Below are 13,428 nucleotides of genomic sequence, written 5' to 3' on the forward strand. Positions count from 1 at the left end.
TTCCTGTGGATAGCTAGATTACCCTGAATTGTGACTATAGTATTGAAAGGGATTACAAACCTTCTGCAGCTGCTTTTGAGCCCAATCTCTAGAAATTGGTTGCAGACAGATAAAGAAAACTCTGATGTTTTGTGCATTTTCTTCTGTATCGTTGGGTCACTGTCAGGGATAGACTGGGACTGTGCGTCTGGTTCCTTCTCACAATTCCAGTTATTGATGTTCCTAAGTGACACCCTGTTATGAGATGTGGCTGGAATCATAAGGTGCCATATTTGTGCAGGACTGATTTCAAGCCTGATATATGCAATCAACAAGAGAAATAGTCTGTGTGGTATTGTACGCTCTGCAATAATATATTGCCCCATGGAATATTAGCAATAAAAACAATAATATTGTCTGACTAGCATTTGAGTAAGTCAGTCCTGAAGACTCTTATGTGGTTTTTTATCTTTTGCTCATCATCACCACAAATTCTGCCCTTTGTGCCGTCATTTTCAGCTCAGTAGATTTGTCCAGGTAAGGACAATAACACAGTGATAGTGCCAGATAAAAGTGAGCAGCCTCTGGATTGTTCTTCTACAGTGCTCTTGTGTTGATGGGACCAGCAGAAGCAGTTAAACCTGCTTTATCCTTTAAGTGAGGAGGCAGGGGACAAGTTCACTTTGTGATGATGGTGGTTGTTGTCCAAAACACCTGGACCACAATGCATTTCTCCAATGATTATTCTCCATGGAAGGAGGAAAAATACTCATGTTCTCTCCCTGCTTTTGTTTTTGCTCTGCAGATTCGTGTGGATGGCACCACCAAGAACACGCTGGAGTATGAGATTGTGCAGGTGGTGGATACTGGCCCCATATTACGGGATATGGCCTTCTCAGTGGATCATGAACACCTCTACATCATGTCTGAGAAGCAGGTAAGAAACTGTCAGTCCATGGTGCTTTGAAAGCTTTTAGCTTGACCATGCTATGGACATCAGAATTGCACATGGAGTTCTGATAGTGAACACAGTTACTACAAAGATGTGCTCCATTGTTGATCTCATGATTTTTCGTTCTTAGAAACCATTGCATTTATACACTGATACAATTTTAGCAGGGCCAAGGGCAGAGGACTAAGGGAGAAGGAACCACCTTATGCAGTACACGTCCTACTGGCTGCATGACAAGGAGTTGCTATTGCATCTGCTGCATACCACATTGCTCTCCACCCCCATTCAAACTGTAGCTACATCTGCCACAGATACGGATAACTGTAATGTTGAATCATTTGGCTCCAACTGGAGTATTTGGAGAAGCTGGAGCCTCTTTGAGACACAGTGATCAAGAGTGTAGGATGCTGCCTGCCAGGGTGCAGGCCAAGTTTAGTGTGATGTTCCTGTTGTGCTATTAGCATTATTATTGAAAATACTACCAGCTAGGTTCCAGGGAAGGACCAATCTGGGTGTTCAACATGGAAGTCTGGCTGATTTCACCAGAGTGCTTGATCTTAGGAAGTTTACTCCTTGGGGTGGGAGGAGGAAATAGTTTTGCATGAAGAAATTCATTCTACATAATTAGTCTTGTGGACATGCAGGGGCTTGAAATATTGTAATTGGTTGATCCATGAGTGCTTGTGAGGAGCTTTAGATCCATAGACCAGTGAGAGATTTTGGTAGGGTGATGGCAGGTGCCCTACAGTGCAGCTTCAGTTCAACTGGAGGCCCCCAGTCCAAGTGTGATGTGTTCACCCATACATTAAGTTTCAATGATTCATTGAGCAAGTATTACTCGCCTGACCTTGGATCATGTAAGTGGTACCAAACATAAAACACCCACTTGACATGCTTCTTATTGCCTTCATGAATTGCCTGGAGGATGTCTTGCTTGGGAGCACACATTCCCGTAGCACTTTCCGAGCAATGTGGTTTCCTCCCAGTATTGCCCAGTTTCCTAACACCAAGATCTCCCCTAGATGTTGTGTGTTGTGCTCCGACCCTCTGACAGCACTGCACTGCAGTGGCCAATAGTCAGCAGTCTCCAGGATGGAGATGGGCCACAATGTCCCCTCCTCTCACCCACCTCATGGCAGTTTTACCACCCACTAATTCCTGCCTTAAAAAGAGCAACAGTGAGTAATAATTCCCTCTTCACCTGCCATGATTTTATAGACCCTTCTCATATCCTCTTCAGGTGGCTCTTTTCCAGGCTGTGGCTAACACTGAAATTATTAGCTTTTATCTAAGCTAGGAGAAGTTTTCTCCTGGCCCATAAGGCAGGGATACATATGGTTTTTGGAGGGAGGTGTTTAGCAGGGTTGCTGTGGTCCAGGAGCTCAGATGTGGCAGGCTGGCTATCCTTCTCCCCATGCGAAGTCAGGGGGTTATAGTTTCCAATCTATGGCTGTCATTTCTTTTGCCTGAATAATTTTATTTTAAATGTTTTGTGTCTCTGCGATGTCTCCGACCCTCTCCCTGAGCTATGGATATTTAGACCTCAAATTCAGAGTGGGGAGGGGAACAACTCTGTACATTCATCTTTATTAAAGAGGCTGCAAGATGATGGTAACTCAGGAGAAAGGACGTGATGACAGAGCTGGGATTGCTTTCTCATCTGCTCCACGTTGGGCAAGAATGGGATGTTACCTCCAGCACTGAAGTGAAAACAGTCCCAGCAACTTGTTGGGATGGGGTGAGAAGCTGGAGGCAGGTGATGTTTGTGAGCTCCTGTGAGACTTTGGTCAAGGCACCATTCCTCTTTCTCATCCTTTTGCTCTGTAGGTTCCTTCTTTCCTTTGAGCAGAATGGGGCTCCCTGCATGGTCAACACCCTTCAGCGTGATGATATGCCAATAATCAATCCACTGATTTCAGATTTGCTCAGTGTCCTTTTTGTGAAGGTCCATTTGGCATCAGGTCACTTCAGATACCACCACTGGCTTTGTGCAGCCCTTCAGATTTACAGAGACAATACATTTGGATCCTTTGGGCTGGTTGGTCTCATAACACACCCAGGAGCTGTCTTGACTATCTCTAGGAGAGGGTAATGGGACAGCACTGTTCACTCACTCGCTTCCTTAAAAAAATGAGATCTGGAACAAGAGGAGCAACTTGTTTTTCCTCCAGAAACTTCCAAGGACATATTCTTGCTGCTATGTTGACTACCTGCACTTCCCTGACCATTACAACATGAGCAGACACATTTTGTGGGTGGCTATTCTGAAGTACAAGCTTAGGCAGGTATTTTTAGGACCACAATTTGTTGGTGGAGCCCCGTAGAGAACCCAGGAGCCCTGAGTCCTCTGTGATTTATTTGACCATGTGCCCCCACCAATCTTTGAAGGCCAAAGGTGTCGTTTGAGAGAGGTTAGTGAAAAGCGTATGGGCAATTATTATTTAAAATCCCATCTGATTTCATGAAACACTCAACACTACAGAAGCCTTTGCCTGTCTGATTTTATCTGTGGTGTAGCAAGCAATGCGAATGACAGCGCTGCCGTCACGGCAATTGTCCTGGTTTCGGCTGGGATAGAGTTAATTTTCTTCCTAGTAGCTGGTATAGTGCTGTGCTTCGGATTTTAGTATGAGAATAATATTGATAACACGCTGATGTTTTGGCTGTCGCTAAGCGGTGTTTACATTGGTCAAGGACTTTCCCCCCCTTCAGCTCCCCATGCTCTTCCAGGTGCCCAAGAAATGGGAGGGGGCACAGCCAGGACAGCTGATCCAAACTGACCAAAGGGCTATTCCATACCATATGGTGTCATGCCCAGTATATAAACTGGGGAGAGTTGGCAGGGGGGTAGCGATCACTGCTCGGGGACTGGCTGGGCGTTGGTCGGCGGGTGGTGAGTGGTTGTATCTTTTTTTTTTTTAAATATATTTTTCCCCTTGTTTCCCTCCCTTGGGTTTTGTTCCTCTCTCTCTCTCTCATTGTTTTTCCTTCTCAGTACAATTCATTATTATTATTACTATTATTTTGTTCCACTTATTAAACTGTTCTTATCTCAACCCACGAGTTTTCTTACTTTTGCTCTTCCGATTCTCTCCCCCATCCCACCGGGGGGGAATGAGCGAGCGGCTGCGTGGTGCTTGGCTGCCGGCTGGGGCTAAACCACGACAGCAATACAGTCGCTATTTGTGTGCTCATGATATAACGCATTTCAAGTGCTCGAATGACTTAACATTTGTAGGGCCTCAGTGGCTGAGAGCGGGTGCAGGGGCTTGCCTTCACTGGACGCAAGACTATGAACAGGGTGGAGGAGTGCAGGCTGGCCTTGGGGAGGATATATCCCATCCACTGCACAAGCCATGTCATACAGTTCTTTTCATAAATGGATGAAGCTCTGACTTATCAGAGGTTTTCACTGCCCACAGAAATCCCCTGGTATTGTGAGGTCTGTGGAGATGAGGGACAGGAGGACGATGGCTTGACCTGACCTTTTCAAAGGCAGGCAGGCGCCAGGGCTGGTCCTATCCCTGGGGAAGGAAGAGGTTTCTTCTCCCTCCGTCTGCTAGTTTCAAACCTGACTGTGCCCTGGAGATGGGTGGTTCTGTTGGGTGTGTAGCTGCTCCATTAAAAGCAGTTTTTCCAGGCTCAGCTTCATCACTCACCAGTCCTCAACAGAAATGGAATCCCCAATGATAAAGCCAGTTTCTCCAGCTTGTCCCAGTCCTATCGTGGCTCTGGCAGTCCCAGCAAGTATTACTTTTGCCATGTCCCAAACCATTCTGCAGTGAGGTGTTAGGATTCAGCTCAGCAAGGCATCCTTTAACTTGAAACACCTTCAAAGAACTGTTGCAATAAACCTGGCTACAAGAAGAGGCTTTCTCGTGCTGCCAAAAAAATATATCCCTTGGCTTTTTTAAGGTCAGCTTCTGCATGGGAGCACTTTCCTCAGTGCACTGGGGGGTCCTTGGGCTTTTCGTCTGGAGCTGAACTCCCTGATCTCCAAGGGGAACTGGGAACCCAGCTCAGCCCTGTGGTCTGTGTCTGAAACAGGTCCTCCCTTGCAGCTCCTGTGAATGTTGAGAGGTGACGAACAGCACTTGTCGGCACTCTCAGACGTGCCATGCTCTCAGGAGCAGGATGCAGCAGCTTTGCACCATCAGAGGGGATCCATTATATATAAATACATATTTTATAGGGAGATTGATCGAATGAGGGAGAGGGGAAGATTTGTCACCAAAACCCAGAGACACAGTATACCAAGGTCCCATTATTTCAGAGCGGTGCGGGCGTATGCATGTTTCAAGTGCGAACGTGTGTTTCAAGTCCCTGTCGGGGAAGGATGGGTGCATGCATGTGATCTGTCATGCTTTATCAGGAGATCTGCCATTTAGCCCCAGCCTTCACAAAGGCTCCAAGTGAGTAACAAGCTGGATGGTGTTTCCCACCGAGCAGAGGGTCTCGTGCGGTGGAGGGAGGGAGGGGGCTGCTCCGGGGTGTAATTTCGTCACTTATCTGTCTGAATGGCACTTGTCCCTGTATCGAGGTGTTCCCTGGGGGTCATGGGGATATTGGTGCATTGGAGGCTTGGCCTGTTTCTTTTTCCTTCTTTGTTTCTGGTGTGCAGACACTGGAGAGTCTTCTGCCTCACATGCTGATCTAAGGGATGAGGAGCAGATGGGAAATGCTGCGGGAGGAGCAGGGGAAGGAGGCGTGCAATGTCTCTGCATCTCCTCTGCTCCTCATCACACATGCACATGCCTCCTCAGGTCTCTCTTCCTCCTCTAACGCTCTCTCTGAATCTCTTTCTCCTCCCAAATGAGAAGCCTGAGCCTACAAGCTCCCTGGAGCTCTCTGCAGGGGTTAAGATGCTTCTTTTACCCCTTCCTCACTATCCCTGCCTCTGTCTCTGATCCCATCCCTCTTTGTGGCCGTGTCCTCTCATTTATAGACTTGGACTTGCTCTTCTGTCACTCCTCCAGTCCTGGCGCCCCTGTTCCTTTGCTCTCTCCTCCTCCAGCTGCCACCATGCTGCTGGCTGACCATGCCTCCTTGCCTCCTTGATGCTTAACTGTTGACATGCACACGCAGCCCACCTCTATATGTCAGGAGGTGCAGGATGCTCATTTTCCTGTTGTGGCTTTGGACTAGCATTTGGAAGGTCACCTCCCTCACCCCCTAAATATCTCTGTTTCAGCATGCTGGACTCCTAGGTCTCTCCCAGTGCTAGGTATGTTTTGCAAAGCTGACGCAGCACCTGGAAGCAACTCCAAGATACAAGAATCTCAGCTCTTCCCTTTGATATAGAGGGATCAAAGGGAAGAGCTAGAGAAAATGAACTTAAAGGCTCAAAAACCAGAAGGCAAACAGCAAGTGGCCCCAACTTCGTATTATTAAAATCCCAAGGCTTTGAGCTGCCTCCTACTTTTGGTTTACTAATGGCTAGGGAAGGCTCTGTTCTGCAAACAGTTTATGAGTAACCCTGTGTTTGACTCAAAGAAGGAAATTTGCTGTCCCCCTCTGTGCAGGCAGGTTTGCTTCATGCAGGTGAGTCAGCTTCACGCTCCAGCGGAAAGTTGTGCTTCTTCCCTGTAAACTAGCAGAAAGTCATCCATGATCTGAGAATAAATTACATCTGTGCAGTGCTATCATTCCCTAAAATCATTACAGTATGTCGAAGGTGAGACTGGTAGGGTCATGCATAGCAGAAGCAGATAGATATTTTGCGGGCTCTTTTAAACTTTGCCAGTGAAATATCAAATAAATATGTACTTCAACTAAAGCATGGCAGAAACCACATTTGGTAAAAATTAAGTAACAGTATCACAAATCATGTTGACAGGGTCTTTTTGGCCTTTCTATGTCTGTTTCTCATTAAAATGGGGAAGGCTTATACCTATTTGTCTCCTGAGATTTATTCTTCTTCCCTTTGCCGCTGAGTCACTATCTGCAACAGAATTATTGTGTGCAAATTAGCTGCAAAGGAAGAGGTGGTGACTGGTTAGTTTACTTCTGATTTCATGACCAGTGATTAAAATCTTTTCTGCTGCTTATGTTATCATATCAGTTAGTTAAAGCAATCATTAATAACTTTATTTAATTATAGCTTAATTTCTTCAAATGTGGTCTTTGCACAAGATTTCAATTAGCATTAACTCCTAGGTTTGGAGTGGCTGTTTCCAGGGGATTGTCAGTTTGAGGCTGTCCCCAGAAACACTGGCTCAAGATCACAAGTTTTAAAAATAACTCAAGAGTTTTTCCTTTTAATTTGCATTTGTTTGTTTGTGAGCCATCAGGTTGTGTGCGGACTGTTTTTCATCATTGGTCCAGAACCAGGAAAGACAGAAATGATTTTGTTTGAAAACGGAAAACTGAGATTATCTAATAAGTGTGACTTTTTGACCTGGGGATTTAAAAGCAGAAGAGAAACCCATAAACTGTAAATTTTGGCACTGCTGTTGCAGATGTCTATCATTCAACTCTGCTGTCTTGTAGGTTCTTGGACTATTGACTGTCATCTTGTAGAAGGGGCTACTGTGCATAGTGTGAAAGATGACCGCTCTGTGCACATCTGCCCTTTGGAGATGGTCAGGTCTTCTGCAGGACTCCAGTGTTCAACTTCTGAAAGCCAGGAAGGAAGGAAGGGTGTTGACAGTATCGTCTCTTCCTTGGAGTAATTGGCTTCTCCTAGACCAGACTGACATCCTAGGTGAGATCAGGGTCATCAGAGCTTTTAAGGGGCCCAAGTCAAGAGCTGAAAAGCATGCTCTCTTTGCGAAGATGTGTCATGTTAGGCTGTCCCTAAATCCTCAAAAGAAGAGGCCTCCAAGCTGCCCATTTCATTGCCCAGCTGCCCTGCTCTTGGGCAGTCCCGCACAAACCAGGGAAGAACAGTTCCTAGAGTTCAGTCAATCTCTAGCAAGCAATGAGTGTAATCCCAGTTGGCAGCAAAGGCAACTTCTGTTCTCTTTGACTGTTCTTTCCTGCCCCTAAAATACCACTCATCACCCTCAGCAATATCAGAGGCTGAACTCCGCTCTCCCTTGCATTCGCTTTCACCTAATTAAGGGCCTGTTAATAAGGTCAAGATGCCTTCTGAGAAATGACTGCATGGATGGAAAATCCTGCATGGATGCTCGGCTAAGGATGGAAAAGACACTGTGTGACTGCCTGTGTTTCTCAGCCAAGAATGATAAAAGCTATTTGGCCCACCGGCAAAACTGCAGCACATTGTGCTGCTGACTCTTTTGAAATAATTCTTTATCAGCAAAAGGCATATTATTGCAAAAAGCCATAGTTTAGCTTGATTTCAACTCATTTGCTGCTAGCACATGGGTATCCTAGGAGTAAGCAGTTGCAGGATAATTAAGGGAGTGGGGAGTCCCGTAACCTCCTGCTGGGTTGGTTGCGTGTTCCAGCGGGGATGTAAATAACTCAGAAAGCTGGGGTGAGCAGGTGAGGAACCAATTCAAGGTCTTGGAGGTGTCCCAAATGAGCCATTTATGGCAAGGCAAGAAATTCCTCCAGGGGCTGTCTCCATCCCATGAGATGCATGGGCATCTGGAATTTCACCTCCCACTGTCCCTCAGCCTTGGGCTTTTCACACTTGAATTAAGCTCTTTTTATGCTTTGGAAATGCTTTTGTAAGCCAATTTGATGCTGTATTCAAGTGCCCCACTTTGCCCTAAAACAAGTACTATGCTAAGTGCACTGGAAAGGAGAAAAGCTTTGCGGTTGAGAGACAGTCCAGGATTTGGGAGACCTAGACTCATACCCTGCCTTGCTCACAGAGTCCTAGTACAGCTGTAGGCAAACCACTGTAACTCCACGTGTCCTGAAGGTACAGAAGATATTTCCAAGATGAGTACCTCTTTCAGAGCTCTCTGCAATTCCTGTCACTGGCTATTGAAAACTCAGGTCTCATCCTGACACCTGAGGCTGGTGTGCATGCCCTGATGAAAGCTGGAAAGCTTTGATGGATCCCAAAGTTCAGAGGGAATTTTGCTATGTTACCATCAGGTATCTGGTCTGTGCACTGCTGCGTGTATTGGAGAGGGAAATGCTTCTTGTTCTCCCCTTTGTAGCCATCCTGTAGATGATACTAAGTGATAGCTTTCTTGATCCCACCTAGAGGAATGTTGACAGGCTCAAGCTGTGTGGAGGGGGACTAGCTGGGAGCAGTTCGACAGTCTTTCACTGGAGGGAAGGATTTAGTACAAAATGCAGGTCGTTATCCCTTTGCTTCATGCTTGGCCTTGCTTATCTGTGCCAGAACCCTGTCCCTTCCAGACCTGCCCCATCCCAGAGAAATGACTTCTCTGCAAGTACCTTGCATTAATCACTGGCATCCAGCTGGGAGGGAGTGTATCAGTGCAACGGCTCAAGTACTTTGAATACATGTATCTTAGCCGTGGACAGAGTCTAAACTCTGCTTGCTGGCAAGACATGGATTCATATAGCTGTCCTCTGGGTCGGAGCACTGCTGGTGAAATTTTACAGCTGATGAGCAGATGGGGCTGAGTGACACATCCTTGGTCATGCCACATGCCTGTGACAGAGTAGTGCATCAGAGCTGAGTCTCCCAATCATCCCTGGGCCAGCATTTGGGGTGCATTTATGCCCATAAGGATACATTAACACAATTTAGTGCCTGATACAGTCTTTCTCATTAAAAGACCTATGTTCACTCCCAGTGGTGGCATATTTGTGCCTGGACTCCACAGTTACGCCCTCTTCTATGTGTCCAAAGTTTGAGGGTAAAACTGTGGCTTTCACACTGCCATCTGTGAATCTGCATTTGGCTTGAACTTCAGCAATGCCTAATGTCAGCATTCATCTCTTAGCTTGCCAAAGAGTCATCCCCATGCCAGGATGCTTCCTCCACAGGCTGCTCAAAGAAGCAGCACAGGGGCTGGAGGATACATGGAGGCTTTCAAAGGTGCTGTGTTCCTGCAGAGGATGGTTTAATTCGTCTTTGGGACTCCTTGCCTTACGGTATCCATGTGGTGGACACAATTGTAGAGGGTTGCCTGGAGTTGTGACACGAGAAATGAGATGGGTCATTCAGTCTAACAAGGTCTCCCTCCTCCTCTCCCCTGTGTTTTTAAGTGGGAACATTGGTCCTTCTAGTTCATGGGGCTCTGCTTTCACAAAGTAATAGCTACCCCCTGCCTTTGCACAGAGGACAAAAAATGAGCAAGACTGGAGGAAAGAGTGAGCAATGCCCATAAATGCAAAAAGCATTTGTAGAGTCATTCCCTGGGTGAGAAACGGCAGGGACTATCGATTCTCAGGAGCGGGTGATGGGTGGGAAGCCATGCAGACGCGTCCCCTGGGGCACAGTGCCGCCCGGCACACGGTGTGCAGGTCATCTGGCACTATTGATTGCGGTGTTGTTCCTCTGTGGTGTGGTCTCTCTGAGTCAAACACAGACTGCTCAGCAGAGCTACTCTGCTGTCTGGGGAAAAGGAGGTGGATCTATGAAGTTAAATGCATCGCTCCTCTTATTTTCAACAAAAAATCCACTCCCGTCTCTCTTGAGTCCCAGCAGAGTGGTAGGTAGTGGTTTCAGCTGGGAATAGGTCAGAGTATTAAGGGCAGCTCAAGGAATTTAGCTGGATATCTGAAAATCTCCATCCTCCCCTCCCCCAGCCACTGACCCTGTAATAGACCCAGAAGAAGGGGAGAAGAAAGAGGAAACCTAAGAAGCTGGTGATTACATGTGAAGCCTGGCAGATCTGTAATCCTGGACTCCATTAAACATCTGTTTCCTCCAATCTCACTGACAGCCAGGTCTCCTCCTCTCCACTGCCTCGCATAGACCTTACATTTGCAGGTCACTTGAAAGCACCAGTTGTTAATCACCCCCCTGCTTTGGTATTCCTCTCCAGCCCAGCCTGGGCACCAGTGCTGCCAGGGAGGGAGGATTTGGGCAAGACAGAGACCCTAGCTTAGAGGTATAGGCACTTCCATACCTCTTGGGTTTAAGCTTTTAAGTCTAACACATGCTTGAGTGTTTCCCGGATCGGTGCCTGGTGGCTGTCAGGGACTGTTCACTTAATCGTTGCATTTTAAATATACGCTTCAAAAGTTGCTTCCATTGCAAGCTCATGTATCTTATTTCTTTCTTTGAAGCAAGTATTTGCTCTCTTGGGGCATTTCTTTACACCATAAGTACACAGACTTATCATTTTCTATTGTCTTTTCTATTTTTCATGTGATACCTCTGAACTCCTAAGCATGCTCCTTGTTAGTGGGGATTAATAGGCATTTTGTTCTCAGACTCAGGGAGAACTTTCCTAAGTGCCCCAGAATTTGCTGTGTCTTCTGTACTCTCGGCTTGTTCTGCTAAATATCTCTCATCACTTTATATTACTTGATATAGTCATTATCATCATAGATGTGTGTAGTAGGAACAGGAAAATTAAATCCATTCCAGAATCTGCCCTTGAAAGACAAACTGGCTTTTATGTTCATTTCTATTAAAAACTAACTTTAATGTCATACTGTGATGCTAACGTTTTTTCCAGGTTTTTTCAGCTTTTTTTTTCTTTTTGTTTTTTATTTTCCAGTTTGTGGAAATTTTCCAGTTTGTGGTTGGAGACAAGTGTACTCAAGTACCCTGAAAATTATTTCCTTGTTTTATCTCCTAACTGGATGAGGAAGTTATGGGAATCCCTGAGACTTAATTTGGTTTGTCTTGCTTTACTTTTTTCCTTTAGAAAGATATTTTGGACCGGTGAACTGAGCACATGGGCAGTACTCTGATGTACAGGGTATATCTGTACTTTTGTTTGTCATATAGGCTTGGCCTGCATAGATGGACAGTGCAGCCCAGGAAGACACCCAGTGCTGACCACACAACTATGGTTGTGTCTATCTGACAAACATAGCAAGGCCAGGGTTTTCAGGCGATTGGGAAGATTTGAGGGGACAGAAAAATCAATGCAGAAAGTTGTGCGGATAGATCAGTAGATGTTTGCCTGCCCGTTCAGTGGATGTTGTACATGGACAGGACAATTTCTCTGCCAAATGCCCCATGCGTCATTGCCTGAATAAAAATCAGGTTAAGGTTGGGACTTTTTGAAATAATGGTCCTTAAACTCTTAGTTCTGCTGTCTAATCCCAACCCCAGCACTATTCACATCATACTGACTCCCTAGAAATCCTTTCTTTAATTCACATGATGAATTCACTTATTTTCCTCTAGTCCTGAACTCCTACATAAATACCTGCTCTTGTGTCCCTCCTCTGAGAGCTTGGATCCATGGATGCCTTTGTGATGTATTTACGAACTTGTAAAGCCCTTTGGATCTCTTGAGGATGAAAGACAGTGTTTGTAGAAGATCCTTGCTCCCATGACATCATTTGGGAAGCTTTCTCTGGAAGGAGCCTTCCAAGCACTTTTGAAGTTCACGTGTCAGTAGTTTGTGCCCCAAAAAGCAAAGGTAACCCACGTGTTTCCTCCGAACATCACATCAGGAATGCGTTTTGATGGAGTACCAACTCCAGGGTGATTCACATAATTAATTTTGGATTCACAGAGCACCAGCACAAAGGAGCCAGGCAGACGTTTGCACTGACCTAGCCTCCATCAGGACAAGGTATCCTTTTTTCCCAGCAGCTATACAAATAAATGCAATAAACCAGGGTACACTTTCTGGCGCTGGAAATGGCATGGTGTGGCCTATGCCTGTAGATCTCAGCTCTCTTACTCTCCCAGAAGAGGGTAGCTCCATCCAGACTATGTAGGGAATAAACCCAAGCCATTCCTTGACATTGTTTGAGAGACTGCAATTTGGACAGCCCCATGCAAGAGACCATGAAGAATTTGATAGTGTGGACTCCTAGGGCTTTGCAGCACCTCTCCAGCTGTAGGAGGATCCATGGGAGTCTGGCCTCCACACCACTGGTCATCCTGAAGCCTTTAACCCTGGGAAGGGAAGCCTGTGTATGGAGAGTTTTCAGGGCCAGCAGTTAGAGGGATCTTCTTTTGGCTTCCTCATGATATAAACTCATCTACCAGTCATTGGGTGGAGAAGAGGTATGTAACTCCCTGATTGCTATTTTTGCATTCCGTATAACTGTTTTGAAAACAGTGTTGACATTTAGGCAAGGCTCTTCAGGCAGCTGCCACTGCAAACATGGAGCACTTTGAGCCTCCCCATTTGCTCTGGTTGGGCTGAAGTGTTTCATGCTTTGCTACAGCTGGCTCCAAGTGAAAAGCTGGTAAGGGACAGGATGTCTTTCACCCACAGGATACAGTGTTGAAATGAGCCAAGAGAGATTTGAAAACCCTTTCGTCTCTAAAACAGATGGGGACATGTTTTTCTTTTCCTTCTGAAGGGAGCTGTGTGCTCTGTTTTTCATGCACAGCCCTCCCAGGCTCTCCTTGGCTTGCAACCTTCTTACAACCACTGTGTCCGTCGCCGGGCAAGGAGGGGTGAAGAAGCAGGTAGCAGACCTCATGGCACATTTTTTGGCAACTTGTGGGATATGGCCTA

At 46.1% G+C, this 13,428-nt stretch overlaps 1 protein-coding gene across 4 annotated transcripts in view; it reads left to right on the forward strand.

Moving 5' to 3' along the window:
• Window positions 1-13,428, forward strand: part of PLXNA4 (plexin A4) — a 434,060-nt gene that overhangs the window by 199,388 nt on the left and 221,244 nt on the right. For 2 of the 4 annotated variants that reach the window (XM_075491509.1, XM_075491511.1), the window contains one exon: window positions 821-916. In XM_075491509.1, coding sequence (XP_075347624.1) covers window positions 821-916 — 96 coding nt within the window. Of the gene's footprint in view, window positions 1-784; window positions 917-13,428 lie in introns of all 4 variants that reach the window. The other 2 variants (XM_075491510.1, XM_075491508.1) reach the window with 2 other exon arrangements.

The sequence above is a fragment of the Mycteria americana genome, chromosome 1, assembly GCF_035582795.1.
Source record: "Mycteria americana isolate JAX WOST 10 ecotype Jacksonville Zoo and Gardens chromosome 1, USCA_MyAme_1.0, whole genome shotgun sequence".
Lineage (NCBI taxonomy): Eukaryota > Metazoa > Chordata > Aves > Ciconiiformes > Ciconiidae > Mycteria > Mycteria americana.